Here is a 20,595-nt window from a genome sequence, read left to right on the forward strand (position 1 = left end):
CAAAATAATCACTTATCAATTATTATTTAAAGGTTGAATTATAATTCCATGGTATGTTGTCAAGAATTGAATAATCAATAAAAATCAATAAAAATTAGTGGATTCTAAATATATGATGTGGAGTAAATTTAACTAGTTTAGATCCCGCGTAATGAATGCGCGGTATTTATAGAATTTTTTAAATTTTGTATTACTTAATTAGGTTAGACCCTGTGTATTAAATGCACGGCTTATAAAGTTTTTTATTCATACTAAATTAGATATATAATAGAGGTTGATACTTTTTTTGTCCCACAAAGTTAATGATTCCAATTTATAATTTTTCTCCTTTTTTTGTCTCGAAAGTAATTAAAACGGTTTATAATTTTGTTATATATATATATATATATATATATATAGTATAAGTCAAGTCATTCTCAAATTATAGAATTTTTTTATTAAAATATTTTAATTAAAAGATTAGAGTTTAGAATTTAGTCTAAAAAATATAATTTGATGAAATATTTATTTTAATGAAAAGATAATAAGTTAAAGAAATAAACTTTTATAATTATTAGTTACCTTATTTAGTTAATGTATACATAATTGTTATCAAGTGCCTTATTTAGAAAGATACCTTTTAGAGGGAAAATTTGTGAGGATACCTATTCATTTAGTAAATAGGGGATGTTTTTGCTATGTGACGTGGAATTAAATTTAATGCTTTTACTAACCATCTTGATTTTTCTTTTAGTACTATTTTTAGAAAAATATCAAAACATCTTGTTTTGGTGAAGTAAACCAACTCATATTTATGCAAATTTCCTATACAGGATGCCTTATTGGAGGACGAAATAAGAAAAATTGTGGAAGACTGTGCTTATGGAAAAATAATTGGAACCATATCATGCCAGGTCGATCATTATCAACCAATAATTTGTCATAAATTCAACCTTTATAAAAAAAATTAATCATTAACACAGTTGTTTTGAAAAAAGTGAGAGTTACGAATTGATGATTGCAGGTGACAAGAGAGATATTGAATGGTAACGATGCGCACTCAATCACAATTGGGATACTCAAGTATTTAAGAAAAACCTACAGTTGGGGGAAAAAAGTGATGCTCACATTATTAGCATTTGCTATCACCTTTGGAGATTTTTGGCTCCTTGTCCGGAATTATGCCAACAATGCTGTTAACGAACCCATGACAGCCGATCAAAGGGAACAGACATCTGCAAACAAAGACGCTTACAAAAATCAAATTAAAGCTAATAATGATTTCATCAAAAGCCTGCTTAATACAAACCAGTGCCTTTCCAATATTATTGATCTACCTCTTAGTTATGCCCAAGAAATTTTCGGGGTCGGAGAAATACCATATAAGCAGCCATCGGGACTGTTTGGTCGATTTTCCGTATTTGGGTACTGGATAATGAGATGTACAATTGTTGCTGCAACTCAGATCATTATTTTGTCTAATAAGGGACTTGACCAGTAAGCTTATTTAAAATTTTATTCTTTTTTTAGATATTGAATGATAAACGAGTGATCATATGTTGTGATGTTTAGATATTTGGTAGGTATATCAAACCCAAAGGAATTTGACAAGCTCAAATCACTCAACGAAGAGCTGATGCTCAAATTAAATGATTTTAACGAGCGAAAATGTAAGTAATTAAATGAGTTATTCCTTTAACTAATCCTAGAAATTTAAATAAGATTTTAACGAAGTGTTTGAATTAATTCAGCGAAGTGGCAGAGTCTTCCACTACGTCTTTGGCAGCATTCGGATATTGTTGAAATGATGAAGAGTATTATCAACCCAGAAAAAGACTTGCATTCATTGTACCATGGTGTGACCAAGAGAAAGGTATGTACTAACTACTGAGATTGATTTGGGGAGTGGGTACACAAGTGCAAGATCATATACTCGTGTCAAAACTGTCAAAGTTATCTTACCCCATTGATTTTATATAAATGCCGACTAGAATTTTTAGTCCGTAATTAGGCTCGGTATCTTGTTATACGTAATGTGTATGGTGTCAAAGTTATTTTACCCCAGTCACTATCCTTCAGCTTTGAGCCACCGCTTTATTTTATTCGCTAGATTCCCTCATGTTTTATTTTATTAGCTAGATTTACCTCCTATAGTCCTCTATTTTTCCTGAAGTCACTAGCCTTGAGCTTTGAACCACTGTTTTATTTTATAAGCTAGATTCCCCCTTGTAGTCCTTTTTTTTTTTTTTTTTTTTTTTTTTTCTGCAGTCACTAGCCTTCAGCTTTGAGCCGCTGTTTTATTTTATTAGCTAGATTCCCCTTCTGTAATCCTTTGTTTTTTCTGCAGTCACTAGCCTTCAGTTTTGAGCCACTGTTTTATTTTATTAGCTAGATTCCCCTCCTGTAATCCTTTGTTTTTTCTGCAGTCACTAGCCTTCAGCTTTGAGCCACTACTTTATTTTTTTCGCTAGATTCCCTCATGTTTTATTTTATTAGCTAGATTCACCTCCTGCAGTCCTTTGTTTTTTTCATACAGTCACTAGCCTTTAGCTTTGAGCCAATGTTTTATTTTATTAGCTAGATTCCCCTCATCTAGTCCTTTGTTTTTTCTGCAGTTACTAGCTTTTAGCTTTGAGCCACTGTTTTATTTTATAAGCTAGATTCCCCTCCTGCAGTCCTTTGTTTTTTCTGTAGTCATTACCCTTCAGCTCCGAGCCACTGTTTTATTTTATTAGCTAGATTCCCCTCATGCAATCCTTTGTTTTTTCTGCAGTCATTAGCCTTCGTTGCATAGAGTTATTAGCGAGATTCCCCTCCTGAAGGCCTTTGTTTTTTCTGCAGACACTAGTCTTCAGCTTTGCAGCAGTATGGTTATTAGTTAGATTCCCCTCCCGCAGTCCATTGTTTTTTCTGCAGTCACCAGCCTTCAGCTTTGCAGTAGTAGAGTCAGCTAGAGCCACAGCTAATTCCTTACGGGACCATTGCATGCCTCTTGCACACCTACACCCATTGCATGCCCCTACTCAGTCGTGCCCAATGCATGTTATTCACTACAACAATCACTTCTCCCATTTTCGACTATAAATACCCACACAAACCAGTCATTTGAACACACAACAAAAATCAGTTCTCTTCTTCCTCTTCTACTGTTCTCAAATTAAAATGTTTCAACAAATTATTTTTGTCTCCTAGTTTCTACACTAAAAAAGATTCAACCTTGTTGTTAATGTTTCCTTGTTTCTACAAAAAAAAGTTCACCCGGGTTGTTAGTGTTTCCTGAGTCTGAAGTCTTTACAACGTTTCTGGCCATTCTCATCTGTACTCTTACCTACACGAAGTTTGTAGCGACTGTGTAATCCTCGGGGTCGAATGCTATTGAATCCATGTGTAGTAAGTGGGGCAGAATCGACTTTAAGACAGTGACCTCAAGTCACCACAACTTTCGTTCCAGATAAGATCATTTCCCTATTTACTGTTTTACTACTAATCGCCTAACATATGGCAGGACAAGCTCAACGTCTTGAATGGGAAACATGTGCTCCTACTCATCTCGGGACTAAACATTGCTTTTGAAGATATAATAAATATTATGCATGTTACCATGGACTCTGGAAAACATGCAATTGTGTGGATACCAATCTTAAAGCGCTCGTTATCAGTGTCAAACGACGTTGAAAATCAGCTACAGAATTTGCGAAATTTAATGCCTTGGTACTCTATCCATCAACCCTCACTAATCACAGATTCTGCAATCGAGAACATCATAATTGAATGGGAGTTTGAAGATAAGCCTATCCTTGTTTTTTTAAGTCCCAAAGCAAAAGAGCTCAACAAAAATGCAATATACATGGTGAGAATTTGGCAAAATCTTTATGTTGATAACCTTACAAGAGAGATGGAACTACTAATATGGAAGAAGGAAACATGGAACCTCAATCTTCTTGTAAATAATATTGATCAAATTATTCAAGAATGGGTAAGTTCCACTTAACTCAGCGTAGTGATTAGAACTAAATAATATGATGTTTACCGGTTTAATGAGGTATTTCTTTTATTACGGGATTTAATACTTGTCTATGACACTTTAAAAAGAAATAAAATCTTATTAAACCACTATAAATAGAAATTCAATATGAAAATTGAGCTATTTTAACCAACTTGTGCATTTAATTTTATCTCATTTTAAACAGATTCGAAAAGAAAGATACATTTTAATGTATGGAAGCAATGACATAGACTGGATACGAAATTTTATAAGTCAGGCACATTCAGTAGCAAGTAATATGTTTCTCCATATAGAGATGGTTTATATGGGAAATAGCCACAACGCAGACCATGGTTACAAGGTGCAAGATGCGATCATTTCCGAAAAACTAAGCCATTGTTTACCTGAATCAAGTCGAGCATATTTCTGGACACGAATTGATAGCATGATAGAATCCAAAGAGAAACTCGGGAAAATGAGTGATCCTAGTGATAAAATTTCACAAGAGATTCAAATATTTAAAGCACGTGAAGAATGGGTTTTGCTTGCAAAAGGGTCAACCATCATAGGCCATGTGTCAGGCCGCAATGCCTTAACTGCCCTTCTATCAGGTCACATTGCCTTGACTGCCCTTGAAGAAGTACAAAAAATAAGAACAATGTTGTTCAAATAAGGACAATGTTGTTCAAACGATGAGATTGTATAAAATTAATTGTAAAACAAAGTTTCACAAAACTTTATATTATTAAAACATGAGAGTCATGTAAATACTATATTATTATATATAATTTGTTCTACATAAAGAAATTCCTCATTTCGTTTCATTTTTCATATAAAATTACACGAAATTTACATAATATCATAATGATTGTGACAAATTTTATACTTTTTCTTATGTCATGAATACAAAATCGAATTATAAGAACCCGAATGATTATAAGAAAAGGGAACTAATTATTTATTAGTCAAATTGGGTGATCGATAACAGACAATTAATGATTTTTATCCCAATTGTCATCAAAGATTTAGTCTCTTTCTCAACATTATCACTCGAAGGCTCAAAATCCTCATCAACTTCAACAATGGCATTCCCCTCCATACTTAACAATAAAGAGAAAGTAGGCCTTCTACTTTCACGATTCAACCAATCAAAGAAGTTATATGTTTCCTCATCCAATTTAGAAGATAAATCACCATCGTCAAAGGAGTCAAACAAAGATCTAATTTGATTATTATGTCCTTTTTAATTGTAAGACGCAATTCTTCCTCACTAAAACCATGATCATCTAGTGAGTTAAGAAATTGCAAAAGTCTAGCAATATAAGCCCAAAATTCTTCATTTTCATATTGAGTAAAACCAAGATAGAACAACATTTTGAAAAGACAATAAAAAAGTGTAGTCTAACAAATCTAAAACTAAACTAATATCAATCTGTTGTTCCCCGGCCCCAATCAAACAAATATCTCAACTAATGTGGTAGGGTAGTTGATAAGTAGAATTTTAGTCGCGTTTTACCCTTCATTTATACCTTACCCCGACTCGATTTTGCGTGCTTAATTGCTCAAATGGTGATACACACCGAAATATAAGTGAGGGGTAGTCTAGTAATTTTGCCTTTTATTTCTTATTCCCCAAGGCACTAGCCTATATAAGGAAGACTAGTGGTACTGAAATTCCTAGTGAATGAATTTATGAACAAAATGTGAGAATCCTCATCCATTTAGAACCTAGGTGGAATTTTCCATTACAGTTCTACTCTTGTAGCCTATCGAATTTATATTTGAACAGCTGCATTTCTATCCTTTTTACTTTCCGTCTCAATTTAGATCGTATTAATTGGTATCAGAGCCAACTTTCCTCTCGACCTGTGCCAAATTCCAAAAAAAAAAAAAAAAAAACGATACTCATCCTTCTACATTACATTGATTGCTCCAAAAATGAAGAGAACTGAATACTTGTGCCGTAATATACGACACGGTGACCCTATTGAAGAGCAGATGGAAGAAGCAAAAAAGGGTGGTATCATCAAGTCATATACACTCACCACCCTAAGTGCAATGAACGCAAGAAGGAATGCCGATGTATGCTTGTGGTGTGACGAAATGTGGTCCGCCGATCATATACATAGCTGTTTGTGTGTTCCTGATCACAATTGTATGTTTACTTGTGGCATCGATTTCGAGGTTTTTGCTTTTGTTAAAGTTGCAAAAGAAGGCTTGAAGCATGTGGTAGTGAATTATTCTCAAGGTGAGGCACTGGTTCATTGTGCAGAGAAGGTGTTCGAGGAAATGTGTGATACAGACCTGGGTATTTCGTCAAAAGAAGCGATAATATCTAGTGCACCCCAGATGTTCGACGAATTGTCTCAACCAGTTTTAAGCACAAATCCAGGGCAGATAATTGAAGAGAGCCAAGATAACAATGCTCCCATATCTAATTCTAACAACAATTATGAAATACAGGCTAATGATGAGTGTACTCATGGACATGGGAATGAAGAAACACAAATTGATGGAATTCAGCATTCCGTGGACAAAGTATACGAATTTAGGGGTGAATTTGACAACAATTTTGTCAAGGATGGATGAACGCAACATGCTCGATGAATTGCCACTTCCAACTTTTGTCCAAGAAATGGCCGAGGCTACCAAAATTGTTGAAATTGACACCGTTCAGGATGATTATGAGCCTGCATTCGCTGTCCAGGGAGTCCAACATGATCATTTCACTCAGAAGCAGCAACTGTTTGCAAAATTGGGTACATTAGCGGGCTCACACTTTCGGGATTTAGTCATCATCTGCGCAAATGGAATTCGTTTCTCCAGAATTCTACATTCGCTTATTAATGGTTGCCAACATTCAAAGAAAATTTCTCACGAAGTCGACAAACACTATGATGGGAAAATGAACTCTGAATATCATTGTTGTTTTGATGCGAGTATGGTGTCTTCTATTGTGTCAGATGCAATTCCACATATTGGATTAATTAACAATGTTGTGCTGCCTCTGTTATGGAGCGATTCAGACTGGTTTATGGGCTCAAGCTTATCGGTTGTTTTAGGTGTGAATGTTTGCAAATCAAAGGTATTTGAGTTAAGATATGATTGCAGGTCATTTTTGAATATTAAGGAAGTACACAATTTGGAAAAATTAAACGATGAGATAAGTCCTGATGTATGGATAGTCACCACAGCTCCTAATGCTCATAAAGTTAAAATGATGACAAGCCTCTTTAATTTCATAGCCATAGATGCTGATAATGTGGCGCTTACTTGCTCCCAAATTGCTTGGTCACATTATATATCAGGATGTACTTGGTTTTACGCTCATTCTTATACAGATGCATTCCTGGAGAAAGGTCACTACAAATTCTTCGATCCAGGTATTGGAGTGGAGGTCTCTTATAACACCACCCTTGAGGACAAGGGTGATTTTAGGGGTGAGGAAGATAAGGTGTATTCTCTGGAAGCGTTTGATCCTGGTGGGGAATGTCTCGGAATAATATGTGAAGGTTTGAATTATGTCTTTACTAGTAACCTTAATCGTCTTTCTTCTAAGTGTGATGAGGGAATAGAGGCTCAGTTCAAGATCTTTGATCCGGGTCTGATGCTTGCCAATGTTACGACTTCAAAGCCGATAGATGTAAGTAATGATTATGTGCCCTTGTCATGTGATCATGCTTGCATTGGCAGTGATAACAAACTGAGTTTTCAAATGAAGAATTATGACCTCAAGGGTATGAAGATGACAAAAATCACAAGGCTTGGCCAATCTTATTTAGCTATATGGTGGAAAATGTCTAATTTGATATGTATCATCCTCAGGACTATGACGTGTTGCTCTCTGACGTGTTGCTCTCTGTGTTTTGACCCGGGTGGATTGCAGAACAAATTTTGTGTTGTTAGCTTATATGGCTTATTGAGAGTTGCTATTTGTATGGAATCTACTTGTGTTTGGATTTTCGACCCGGGCAAAAATGGCAATCTGTCAGTATCAACTAGTATTATGAGCGCATTATACTTGGTGTATGTAGTTGGTACAACCACTGATGGGGTGATATATCGTATGTTCTTCTCTCGCCATGAAAATGATCCTTTTCAAAGTGTTGTTGCAGGCTACATGCGTAGGCAGTACAGGGTACATCAGGGCTTTGCTACTGTTAAGTTGGAGAAAATGTCCAAGTCTCTCCCAAATCACCTCATAGTTGGACATGTGAAACAACTCTCTGCCTTAGGATACTGCATAATAAGCGCTTACAGCCATTCTCCTATGGATTACAGTCATTTGTTGTTGGGTTACGACATTAAAAATCAGACTGCCATTATTTTGGTGTTTGACCCTGGTGGTTTAAAAGGTTGGCTAAAGATGATAGTACAGCCTCAAGCATATCTATGTGGTGTTAAGCAATCAAAGGCCGAGCGATATGAGAACCACTGGATTTTTGTCTTTGATCCAGGAGGGTACTTCATAATACAAGACATTAATGCTCCTTCAAGTATCGTTTGTCCTAGATCCTTGAGGTCAAGGATCGTTTCAAGAGGCGGGTATTGATACACACCGAAATATAAGTGAGGGGTAGTCTAGTAATTTTGCCTTTTATTTCTTATTCCCCAAGGCACTAGCCTATATAAGGAAGACTAGTGGTAATGAAATTCCTTATGAATGAATTTATGAACAAAATGTGAGAATCCTCATCCATTTAGAACCTAGGTGGAATTTTCCATTACAGTTCTACTCTTGTTGCCTATCGAATTTATATTTGAACAGCTGCATTTCTATCCTTTTTACTTTCCGTCTCAATTTAGATCGTATCAAATGGCTCATTTAGTTACTAGTTTATAATAAGTAGTCGTCTAAGCTAGAAGTAATAATTAGTTGGATTTTTATTTAATATAGTATTACTATCATCTTATTATAATAAACTTGTAGGCAGAGAGGAATAATGAGACAGAGAACGGTTGTCGAGACCCATGAGAAGCACGAGCCGCAAAAGCCATAACATCGGGTGTGTTTTCAATTTTATTAGACGATAAATTCCTAACCCCTTCATCTTGTAAAAGTCTGTTGTAAATAATGTCTAAAGAGGGAAGATGAGTAATACCGATAATTTGAGACCGTGTATTTGCAAAACGATTATCCAGACCCATTAGAAAATCACGGGCCCGCGTGTAACACCCCACGGTAATTGAAGAGGTCCAGTTATAGGCTTAAATGACTATTGCTTAAAGGGATTGGAAGTACTACTCATATCAACAAAGTGCACTTTCTTTTATGGTCATCCATATGAAAGAACTCCAAAGTTAAGCGTGCTTGGCTGGGAGTAGTCTTAGGATGGGTGACCTCCTGGGAAGGTTCCCGGGATGCGTATGAGTGAGGAAAAAATGCGCTATAAAGGACCCGTGTTGATCTGTGGGCCATGTACACAGCCTGGTGAGCTATCATAAGTAACCGCTCCCGACCCGGTTTGGGCCAATCACACGTACAGGGATTGCACGAGCACTTTTGAAGCGGGTCCAGAACTACAAGGGCGTCCCAAATAGCAGTCAGTCGGCCGTAGTAGTCCACCAGAGATTCCGTGGCACCTTGACGGCAGGCATGAAGATCTGTTTGAAGCTGATAGATGCGAGCCTCGTTAGCCTGACAAAATCGATTCTTCAAATCAAGCCAAATTTGTTTGGCCTCTGCTCGAAGAGTAATCTGTTTTTGCAATGAAGGAGCAATTGTATCGAAGATCCACATGGTAACTAGGCATTCGTGGCCTGCCATGTCTCGAAATTTGCAGAGGTAGTAGATGGTTGTGAGATAGTGCCATCTACATACCCGATTTTGTCCTTAGCGAGAAGAGCAAGGAGAAACGAGCACGACCATTCATCGTAATTTGTGCCATCAAAAACAATCGGGGTGATAATTTGCCCCGTATGTTCAACATTAACAAGACTGTAAGACGGAGTTGTGGTAGGATTAATTACCAACCCATAATCAGAATTAGTCACAGAGGCGTAGCTACCTAGTAGCATGGGGTAGCAGCCGCTACCCCAAATCCCGAAAATTTGATTAAGAAGATGAATTTTTGCTACTCCATGTATCGCTGATATGTGTCAAAGGATAAATAAATAAATAATACGTTTCTAAGGTAGCATCAGAATGTACATGGTCTAGTGGTAAAGTACAAGTACATCTCTCAGGAGAGTCGGGTTCGACTCCTACACTAAGCAATTTTTTTCATATATCTCCTAATATCCTATTCTCTAATTCTGAACTCCATTTCCCTCGAAAGCTCATTTGGGGTTATTTATATTTTTTTGGTATAATCTTTATATTGTAATATTATTATTTCAAATTATATTTTATTTAGACATTAATATAAGTATGTTATAATATAATAATTTTTAATATTTTAATATTTTATTTGTTTTTCAAAAATATTTATATTTAGTTAGATTTAAAAGGTGAGAAAGTGAAAATATATAATGACAAAACGAGCTCGATTCGGGTTCGAGCCGAGCTCGAGCTTTTTCCGAGCCGAGTTCGAGCTTCAATTTTTAGGCTCGGATCGGCGAGCTTCAAGCCCAGCCCGAGCTTGAGCCAAAAAAATGCTTAATGAAAGGTCTTAACTACCTAGGATTTGAGGCACCGTCATTCCCGTCAACAACCACGTCAATTATCCCGAAAACATTTTTTTCGTATTTACAAATTGAAAGTGTAGTTCTTATTGACAAAAAAAAAAACAAATTGTTTATAAAAAAAATTCTATGTTGTTATTGTGCTCACAACTTCACGCTACTTTCGCTACCCCAAATTTTTAATCCTGGCTCCGCCCCTGATTAGTCATGGTGTTTTTTTTTTTCGAAGAGACAGAGATAAAGATGGAGGCGATGTATAAGAATTAGAAACGTAGAATCATACGAACAATAGGAAAGAATAATTGTATTCACGATTACTTGGTCCATTTACACTTAATCTATTGCTATTTATACATATTAACAAGTAAGCTATTTACGGTAACAAATAAATGGATAGCGAAAGAGGGGAAGAAGATTAATCTGTTGCCTTGATTCGTGGGATTGGAGCAACGGTCTGCTGATCTTGCTTATCTTGTGCAACGGCTCTTTGAGTCGATAATAGAACTATACAGCCCTAGTGATTTTACTGAGCTCGAATCGGGAGAAAACCAGAGGTATACACCAAAAACAAAAAAGGCTTGTGATTTGTGAAGTGAGATGATGGCTTGGATGGAATATTTTTTTTTTTTTTGGTGTTGACCAGGAGTATCCCCTAGTCCCCTACCGACAACTGGGGCAATCTCCTTCGGGATACTGAAAGCAATTTAATGGGTTGACCCCTCCAAGTTTGACTTTTTCATTCGCAAGAGTTAGGAATCGAACCCATAACCACTTATTTAAGAGATTAGAGCCCTTACCAGTCATACCCGCCAACTCTAATATGGATTGGATGCAATATGATGAGCGTGAATCACACAAGAAGCAGTTTACTCGAATTGAACTTCATTCCCTCGATAATAAGTTCATCTGTTAGAGAGGTTTTGCTCCAAAATTGAGTAAGAATCAATTCCAATTTTGCTTGTAGTTGTCAAAAGTAGAAGGTATAAGTGTCCTTAGAGAGCTAAACGCATCAAAGCAAAGTTTTGATTTCTTTATTCTTAACTTGATTGTTAAATGCAAATGGTATTTACAATTCCCGCAATAAAAACAGAAAAGTTCCTTGTTAATTTATTAATCCTCTTTGGATGATCGTACCGGTGAGTATTAAGACTACCATTTCGAAAATTTTCCGTGGTTATGTACAATTCCCGCGATAAAAATAAAGCCACTTGGGTTATGAGAAGTATTTTATGCAAATGGTATGATTACCGTCAATAAATAGTGTAATTGAGTTTGTAAGACGATATTAGTGAATTTCATTTTCAGTTTGTAAGACGATATTAGTGAATTTCATAAATGAACTATTTTATAATTATTTAAATTATTATAGCGCCAATCACTTAAATTGAGTTTGTAAGACGATATTAGTGAATTTCATTTTCAGTGATGTACATATAATATATTTTGTAATTTGCCCATAACTTACTTGTTGGACCTAAAATGATGTACTTGTAAGTTAAAACAAGTTGAAAAGCTAGAATTGAGGCCTATATCTCAATAAACACACAAGATCCATATCCACCGGTTTCGTGAACTAAAATACACAAAAATGTAATCGCTCAAATTACAACATAAGAGATGAAAAACCGGGAAAGTGATGATTGACCCCCATAACTTTGTGCAATCGTGAAATTAACCCCCATAACTTTCACTTAGAGTAATTTGCCCCCATAACTTACATAATAAGTGACTTTAAGTCAAAAAACATGACCAAATGTCCTGAATTACACGAATGGAACTTCCCTCGATAACTAAGTAAGAATCATTCCAATTTGCTTGTAGTTGACAAAAAGTAGATGGTATATGTGTCTTAAGAGAACTTAACACATCCAAGCAAAGTTTTGGTTTCTTTATTCTTAACTTGACTATTAAATTCACGTATCAAGTACCACACACAACAAAACAGCTAGAAAAGCTCATTTATATATCAAATCATTTTTTTTATCTTTCATTTCATTATTTAACTATATATATAATCGTAACATTCACCAAACAGAAAACTTCTTTATTAGTCATTTTTCGGATGATCGTACATGTGAGTATTAAGATCACCCTGTCGAGATTTTTCCGAAACTAATGGTTATGTACAATTGTTGCAACAACATAACAATAATGCTGCTTTGGCCATCTTTACTCTTTATTTATGCTTTAAATTTGTACGCTCTCTCATTTACTGGAATCATATTATTAAATGAATATATGTAAAAAGTATTTTATTCAAATGTTATGATTTTTACTATTTCAGTAAATGAGAGTGACTTTTTATTTTTGTTTATATATGTTGCAATCCGTAATTTAACTGGTGTTTGTTTCGAAATTTCAGTCCTCGAACTTTTGACCTACATTGGTGTATTTCTGGTGTTGCTCTTGATCGTTAGACGAAATAAAATTACTACGAGTATTATTTAGGCCACAAAGAGACATGGAAAACATTCGAGAGTATAGTAGACAAAGAGCTCCGATGTACTCGGATGACGACCTTATGCCGCTACTTCAAGAATTGCACATTCCTACTAATAACTCTGTCTTGTATATAGCTCGTCTGTGGTCAATTGTTGAGAAGTTAATCAACCGTGCCACAGACACCATAGACGAAGGTACAAAGGTAAGTTTCCTTTAATTGTTTGCCCACATTTTATATCGTCTTTCCTAATTGGTCACTTGTTAAGAAATTAATCAACCGTGCCACAGAGACCATAGGAGTACCTACAGTGGTATGTTTGCGTTTCTTTAATAGTTTGCCCACATTTTATAATTTATTTGATACGGGGTGTATGGTCTTCTCAAAAAAAAAAACCGTATTGAGTTTTCTTTTACTATTTTTAGATAAATATCAAAACATCTTGTATGGTGACGTAAATCAATTCATATTTATGCAAATTCCTGATACAGGATGCCCTAGTCGAAGACGAATTAAGACAAGGTCTAGAAGACGATGCTGGAGGGCAAATAATTGGAAGCGTATCGTGCCAGGTCATTATCCACCCCAATAATTTGCCACGAATTCAACCTTTATAAAAAAAAAATTAAGCATTAACACAGTTGTTTATAACACATTCTTAAATTGACGTATGAGGTACAATGGCCTATACTAACTTGTGAAACTCACTAACCAACTACTGAGTATTATTAAATGAGATCGTAAGCTTTTACCATTGTACGTTGGAAAATGGTCTTAAAATAGACCAATTGTGCATTTTGTAAGCTTTCCCGTTCCAAATTGATGATTGCAGATCACAAGAGAGATTTTGAATGGTAAAGATGCACACACAATCACAATTGCGGTGCTCAAGTATTTAAGAAACTTTTGTTGGGAAGATAAAGCGATTCTCACATTAACAGCATTTGCTCTGACCTTTACGGAGTTTTGGCTCCTTGTTCGAATTTTTGCCAACAATGCTGTCAACGAACCCATGACGGTCGATCAGAGCGAACCGACAACTGTGAACAAAGACGCTTACAAAATTCAAATTGAAGCTAATAATAAATTCATCAAAACCCTGGTTAATACAAACCAATGCCTTATGAAGATTAAATATCGATATTCTAGTTATGCCGAAGAAGTGTTCGGGGTAGGAGAAGGACCATATATGCATACATCAGGAAAGTCCGATCGATTTCCCGTATATGTCTACTGGATAATGAGATGTGCAATTGTCGCTGCAACCCAAATCATTATTTATTTTGTCTAGCAGGGGACTTGACCAGTAAGCATATCTAAACCAATTTTGATATTTTTTTGGTCATTCACTCAAATAAAACTCATTTTTGGCTACGTCAGGCTTTAGATTCATCGATTAACTAACATATTTTAAATGGACAACAATATGTTAGATAGCATAAATATCCACTTATATAGTAACTAGTTTAGATCCCGCCATAGAGTTTTATTTTTATATTACTCTTTAATCATGCTAAATTAACACCTCATTAATATTTCATATTTCATGTCATTATATTTTGATACGAAAAAAAGAAAATTGAGTTTTAAAATTATTCAAGAAAATTGAGTAAAATTGAACTGTAAAATAATAGCGGTATCTCATTAATGGTTTATTTTTCTCGTTATTGTATTTTATTTTAATTAAAAAAAATTAAAACTGAAAATTAATCCAAGAGAATTAAGTAATGTGCTGAAATGTATTTTTTTTAAAGTATTTTTTTTATACTACTAAGCTAATGATTCCAATTTATAAATTTCTCTTAATTTTTTTTTGTTATGAAAGTAATCAAAACGATAATTTTGTTTATAAATAGTGTGAATAGTATGAGTCAAGTCATTCTCAAATAATAACATTAATAAAAGATTTAATAGTTTATAGTTTTATATTATTTATACTTTATTAAAAAATTATAGCTTAGTGTTTATTCAATTGATGCGAACAACATTCTATCCAGATAGATGTAAGTGTCCCGTAAACTGCCCATCTCAGTCAGTTGTTTAGAATAAAAGTTAAAACAAATTATTAATGGATGAATTATAAATCAAAGAGTTAGTTAATGGAATTTCCCTTCGGTTTATGAATTGTTGTCCCTTCGGTAAAAAGATTGAATGATGAAAGAGTCAATACATTGTGAATTTGTGATGTTCAGATATTTGGTAGGGATTCCAGATCCAAAGGAATTTGACAAGCTCAATTTACTCAACCAAGAGCTGATTCTCAAATTATCTGATTTTAAAAGTCGAGAAGGTAAGTAAATGTGTTCATTCCTCTAATATCGACCAGAATTCTAAATAAGATTTTAACCGAGTGTTTGAACCAATGCAGACAAGTGGTTTAACATTCCACTACTTTGGAGCCATTTGGATGTTGTCGAAATGATGAAGACATTTATCAAACCAAAAAAAGACGTGCATCCATTGTACCATGGCCTGACCAAGAGAAAGGTATGTCCTTGGATTGATTTTACATAAATGCCGACCACAATTTTTGTTAGAAATTGGATGTATACGAATAGGAATTGACAATAAACCCACATCGAATCAAATTATGCTTTTCTAATAGAAAAATTTGACCCTATATTAGTGTCAAACTGTCAGGGTTATACCGAATTTCTTATTGAGATAAGACGGTGTTCTCTGTTTTCGGGCACAAAGAAACAGATATGTAATTTATAAGTATTTTATGATCTTCTGATCTCACTTCTATTTGAACCTTGTTTCTAAAGAGTTATGACTCTTCGGAAACTCCGTTAAATTTAATCCCATCATAGTCATTCGAAACGAACAACTATATCGTAAATTCGTAAATAGTTATGCAAGCGTACACTCCGTACTTCCTAAACTTACATTATATTATATTGAATTTACCCAGCCATGAACCGAACCCGGGTTACGCTAAATGAACCGGTTATTACACTTAAAATCACCAACATTCCTCTCCCATTTAAGCGTAATTTTAGAATATGCCCCATCACCAATTAATGCATAAATGAAAATGTCACGAAGATTAATTGAATTTCCACCTAGTGAAATTACACATTCTAAATAGTAAATTACAAATAACCACCTTGTATTGACGTATTTTTACAAATAACCACCCTGTATTTTTGTTTTTACAAATAACCCCCAGACTTTTACATATACTCCCCAATCACCACCGTATATTTGAAACAATACTCGTTTTTCATATTTTCCGACTCATTAATGAAAAATTTACACAAAATACCCATAATACCCCCACTTACTTACATTTACTAACTTTCCCCATACATAATAACATACTCCAATCACCTCTTCCCCAATTCCCCCAAATCACTTTATACTTTCAAACCCTAAATCCAAATCAATTGATCCAATTCAATTGACCAATTACCCCAAATCAAATTTATTCATTCTCGTACGAAAAGGATGAGAAGTTTAATTCTATGATCATTTTCCTACATTTGAATGGTCTAATGGTCTCCATGTCCCCAACGGCCAACCCAACCAATCAATCAAAAACCATTTGCTACAGAATCATTTCTACCTCAAACCAGTCACTCAATCATCTAATAAAACCAATGAAAATTACACAATCAGCATAAAATTGCTTATTCGATGTACTGCGAAAAAAATTGGCACTTTATTCACTGTTGTATTTAGGGTTTGAAAGTATAAAGTGATTTGGGGAATTGGGGAAAAGGTGATTGGATATGGAGTATGTTTAGGTTTGGGTAAAGTTAGTGAATGTAAGTAGGTGAGGGTAATATGGGTATTTTGCGTAAATTTTTCATTAATGAGTCGGAAAATATGAAAAACTGAGTATCGTTTCAAATATATGGTGGTGATTGGGGAGTATACGGCAAAGTGTGGGGGTTATTTGTAAAAATAGAAATATGTGGTGGTTATTTGTAAAAATACTTAAATACATGGTGGTTATTTGTAATTTATCCTTCTAAATATTCAAGTATCAAGGTGTGACTTAGCATTGAAACCTTTCTACCCATTTTGAATACATGATGATAACTCACACATAAAAAAAAAAAAAAAAAAAGAGAGTTTTCGATTTTAAATTTTTTTCTTAAATTAAAATACAAGTATGAGAAATGTAGAACATTAATGAGCTATCTATTAAAAATAAAAATAAAAAATGTACTAAAAAAATGATAACCTATATATATCGTTCAAGAATTGCACGAATCTACATTACTAATTAATTACTAGCAATGAGTTAAGCCCCTTTTGGGATTTTATTTTTCTCTTTTAGAAAAAAAAAACCAAGTTAGCGAAATCGTAATAATTTTTTTAATTTTGATATAGACTATTTGTTATCTTACGGTATGGTCGGTCAAAGCTCGAAACCTCAATATTTTATGTAATGTGTATGGCAGGATAACCTCGACGTCTTGAATGGGAAACGTGTGCTCATACTCATCTCAGAGCTAAATATTACTTCAGAAGATATAACAAATCTTAAGCACATTACCATTGACTCCGAAAGAGATGAAATTGTGTGGATACCCATCTTAAAGCACTCGATCTCAGGGTCAGACGATGTCAAAAATCAACTAGAGACCTTGCAAAATTCGATGCCTTGGTACTCTATTCATCAACCTTCACTAATTGATGACGGCGCAATAGAGGCCTTTAGAATTGACTGGGGCTTCAAAGATAGGCCTATCCTTGTTTTCTTAAGTCCCAAGGCAGATCGGCTAAACGAAAATGCAATATACATGGTGAGGATTTGGCAAAATCTAGCTGTTGATAACCTTACGAGGGAGATGGAGCAACAACTATGGGAGAAGGAAACATGGAACCTCAAACTTCTTATAAATGATATTGATCCAATCTTTCAAGAATGGGTAAGTTAGACTTATTCCTTATTACGTTCATACATATTTTTCCTGTCTTAGTTATTTGTTTACTTTTTGATTAAAATACCCATCACATAGAATATAAAAAGGTAAGCCGATTATTAGGATGAAAAGATATAAAAATTGAGCTATTTCAACCGACTTGTTCAGTTAATTTTAGCTCATGTCAACAGATTCGAGATGAAAGATACATTTTAATGTATGGAGGTGCTGACATAGACGGGATACGAAATTTCATAAGGCAAGCACATTCGGTAGCATGTAATTTGCTTGTCGATATAGAGATGGTTTATGTGGGAAATAGCCACAACAAAAACCACGGTAGCAACGTGCAAGATGTGATCATGAATGAACAACTAAGCCATTGTTTACCTGAATCAAGGAGAGCATATTTTTGGTCACGAATTAATAGCATGATAGAATCCAAAAAGAAAGTCGGTAAAATTGATGATCCTATTGGTAAGCTATTACAGGAGATTATAAGATTTAACATCCATGGAGAATGGGCTTTGCTTGCAAAAGGATCAACAATTATAGGCCAAGGGCCGGTCCGAATCGCCATGACTACCCTTGAAGAGATAGAGAGATGGAGGACATGGTTTTTAAAACCGTAAATCTACTTTGAATTAATACAATAATTTGTTTGGATCGACTTTGTAAAATTGGATCATGTGATTATGAGATTGTACAAATTAAGTGTAAAACAAAATTTCACATAACCTTGTAATTAAAACATGTGAATCAAAACAATGTTGTTTGGTTAATACGAGAAATATAAATTCACTTGAAATAGAAAATCATGGGAAATAAACTCTCACATCTAATTCATGGGAATTTCTAAAAGTTATGTCAGAGTCTACGGATTATTATTCTGCCCTTCAGACCTCCCTTGTCTTTAATCCGGTCTTGACCGGTAATGGATTTGACCCAATTTCATTCAAGGATTCGACTTTGGACTTCAAGTAGTCGAAGACATCAACTTTGAAGACCTTTTTTATCGGCTCTGATGATGAAGGAGGGTCTGTGAGCGATAAACAAGATGATAAATGTCCAAAGATCCGATCACAGAGGACGAAAAAGCCAAACTTCGAAAACCACGGAGAAGATTGCTAATTATCAAGATGTTAGAATATAAAAGCCAAACTACGAAAAAGCCAAACTCCAATATTAAGTACATGGTACAAAGTGACCTACATTTTGACAAAAACCAAATACAATTAGTCTACCCAATTTTTTTAAACAGTTAGTCTTGCTGAAGATGGGTCGGAGCAAGTGACGGATAATGCCACTCACAAAACGAATAGGGGGGACAAGGTGGGGGCACCCCCATGTGCTTCCCTCTTTCCTCTATATGAGTCATTTGTGAGGGAAAATGGTATCCGTCACTCCAAAGTGACGGATACGTGCCGTCACAAATGAGATTTTGAAAAAAAAAAAAAAAAGACTCGAACAAGCATAATGGTTTCCGCCTCTTCCTCAAACCTGCACCAAGAAAACGTAATCCAGTTTGAGGAGCAAATTGAAGCCAACCAAGATGCTACACCACTCAACAGTCAACACAATTAGAACTTCCACCTTCGTCAATGGAGAACATAGCAGAGCACACGCAGGTTCTCATGATCCCCCCTTAACGCAGATTCATAATATCGACTTGGGATGGGATGGGCGCACCCTTTATGGATGAGGTTATGGTTAGGGAATCTCCGATGAATTTGACATTCGAGCAAGTCAAGGACAATCAAGCGAATCTTTGACTCGTGATGTCGATTCCATGCATGGAATGTTTGTTAACGAGGTTTTATTCCTTGTAAGCCGAGCTTGTATTTCTAAGTTATTTTCGTTACCTCATCATATGATAGACCGTATACCTTAATTTGTCACCTAACTCACCTCATATTACGTGTAAGGTGTGGACTGTGGGAATATAAAAGGCTCCGCTAGTAGAGCAAAATTAGCGTCATTAAAAGAAGTTATTCGAACCTTTAAACCTTTTGTCCGTCCTTGCTCTAGTCGAGACACATGGGAGGAGATCACGCTTTAAAAAGTTTAAAAAAATAGTCGGATATGATGGTCATGCCCGAGTTGATGCAATTGGCTTTAGGCCCTGTCCTTCGCTATTTGGAAATGCATTATATTGGTTAATAGAAGTTAGTTAGTTATAGTTAAAAGTTTGTTACTAACTAACTAGAGTTACTGATTAACTAACTCATAAGGTTAGTTAGAAGAAGGAAAAGGTTGTTATAAATATCAAACAACCTGGTTCATTGCAATACATAATTCTGTATCAAATTCATTATCAATATACGATTCATCATAATTCTCTCAATATTATTACAACAAACTTTCTATTACATATTCTATATTTCTCTAGTTCACTCTAATCTTCATCTCCTATTCATCTTCTTCATCTATTCTTCAATATCTTCATGGAATTCTTAGTTTCTACATGGTATCAGTAGTTCAGTAGTATCTTTTCTGGGTTATTTTCTCTCGGTTTCTTGTTCAAATCACATCAGGAACTCGAGGTATATCAAATCGCTTCCGCACATTCTTTCTGTTCAATCTTTGATTCATTGTTTTTTCTTGGGTTATAATCAATATGCCTGAGGTTGATTCTGTTGATACTTCATCAAATTTCGATTACTATGACGATCCCCTATATTTGTCAACTT

The 20,595-nt window shown here is 35.0% G+C and overlaps 2 protein-coding genes across 4 annotated transcripts in view; both read left to right on the plus strand.

The window, feature by feature from the left end:
- The window catches only part of LOC141598959 (uncharacterized), an 83,325-nt gene that overhangs the window by 50,377 nt on the left and 12,353 nt on the right, over positions 1–20,595 (plus strand). The window lies entirely within an intron of this gene.
- On the plus strand, positions 12,552–15,318 carry LOC141602382 (protein SIEVE ELEMENT OCCLUSION B-like). Of its 2 annotated transcripts, XM_074422678.1 has the most exons (5): positions 12,552–12,662; positions 12,951–13,232; positions 13,520–13,600; positions 13,861–14,334; positions 15,221–15,318. In XM_074422678.1, the coding sequence occupies exons 2-4, from the start codon at positions 13,050–13,052 to the stop codon at positions 14,317–14,319; spliced, it is 723 nt and encodes a 240-aa protein (XP_074278779.1). In that variant the 5' UTR covers positions 12,552–12,662; positions 12,951–13,049; the 3' UTR covers positions 14,320–14,334; positions 15,221–15,318. The 2 variants fall into 2 exon arrangements, with proteins under 2 accessions (XP_074278779.1, XP_074278781.1); XM_074422680.1 differs by having other exon boundaries at positions 12,552–13,232.

Source organism: Silene latifolia, chromosome 9 (genome assembly GCF_048544455.1).
Source record: "Silene latifolia isolate original U9 population chromosome 9, ASM4854445v1, whole genome shotgun sequence".
Lineage (NCBI taxonomy): Eukaryota > Viridiplantae > Streptophyta > Magnoliopsida > Caryophyllales > Caryophyllaceae > Silene > Silene latifolia.

Coding starts and splice junctions, on each gene's coding strand:
- LOC141602382 (XM_074422680.1), top strand. CDS start 13,050: ATGGAAAACATTCGAGAGTATAGTAGACAAAGAGCTCCGATGTACTCG. Junction 13,233..13,519: donor CCATAGACGAAGGTACAAAG/GTAAGTTTCCTT, acceptor TTCCTGATACAG/GATGCCCTAGTCGAAGACGA. Junction 13,601..13,860: donor TTGGAAGCGTATCGTGCCAG/GTCATTATCCAC, acceptor TGATGATTGCAG/ATCACAAGAGAGATTTTGAA.